This window comes from Egretta garzetta, unplaced genomic scaffold (assembly GCF_000687185.1).
Source record: "Egretta garzetta isolate BGI_Z169 unplaced genomic scaffold, ASM68718v1 scaffold218, whole genome shotgun sequence".
Lineage (NCBI taxonomy): Eukaryota > Metazoa > Chordata > Aves > Pelecaniformes > Ardeidae > Egretta > Egretta garzetta.
Window position 1 is genome coordinate 14,830 of NW_009260618.1, and position 424 is coordinate 15,253.

A 424-nucleotide genomic window follows, 5' to 3' on the forward strand; every position below is an offset into this window, starting at 1 on the left:
CTCCCCCCCCCCCTTTTTTTGGTTTCTTTCCTTTTTTTTTTAAAGAAGCGTTGGATGTCGGCAAAGCAACGAGGCGGGACAGTCGGTTTCTCAAGCCAAAATTACAGATGATTCTTATTTTTGTAATCATTTTGCTGGCTTCTTAATCCAGAGGAAGGTTTCTCGGGGAGGCGGGGAGGGGGAGAAGGCAGCTGGAGGACTGCGGCGGCGGCAGGAGGAGGAGGAAGAGGAGGAGGAGGAAGAGCAATCTCAGTTTCAGCTGGATCTGTCACTGATCACGTCTCGGCGCGGGGCACGGAAGGGGATCGGCGCTGGACTTCTGCGGGGAAAAAGCCGTTTTTTTATTCACGCTTAAAACAAAAGCCCTTCTCTCCCCTCCGCCCCCGCCCGCTTGTGCGTACAATCAGCTTTTTCTAGCAAGCGT

At 53.1% G+C, this 424-nt stretch overlaps 1 protein-coding gene across 1 annotated transcript in view; it reads left to right on the forward strand.

The window, feature by feature from the left end:
* Positions 1-355, forward strand: part of NCOA1 (nuclear receptor coactivator 1) — a 7,177-nt gene extending 6,822 nt beyond the window's left edge. The window contains exon 7 of the mRNA XM_035900723.1: positions 152-355. Coding sequence (XP_035756616.1) covers positions 152-355 — 204 coding nt within the window. The remainder of the gene's footprint in view (positions 1-151) is intronic.
* Positions 356-424: the final 69 nt, after the last annotated feature.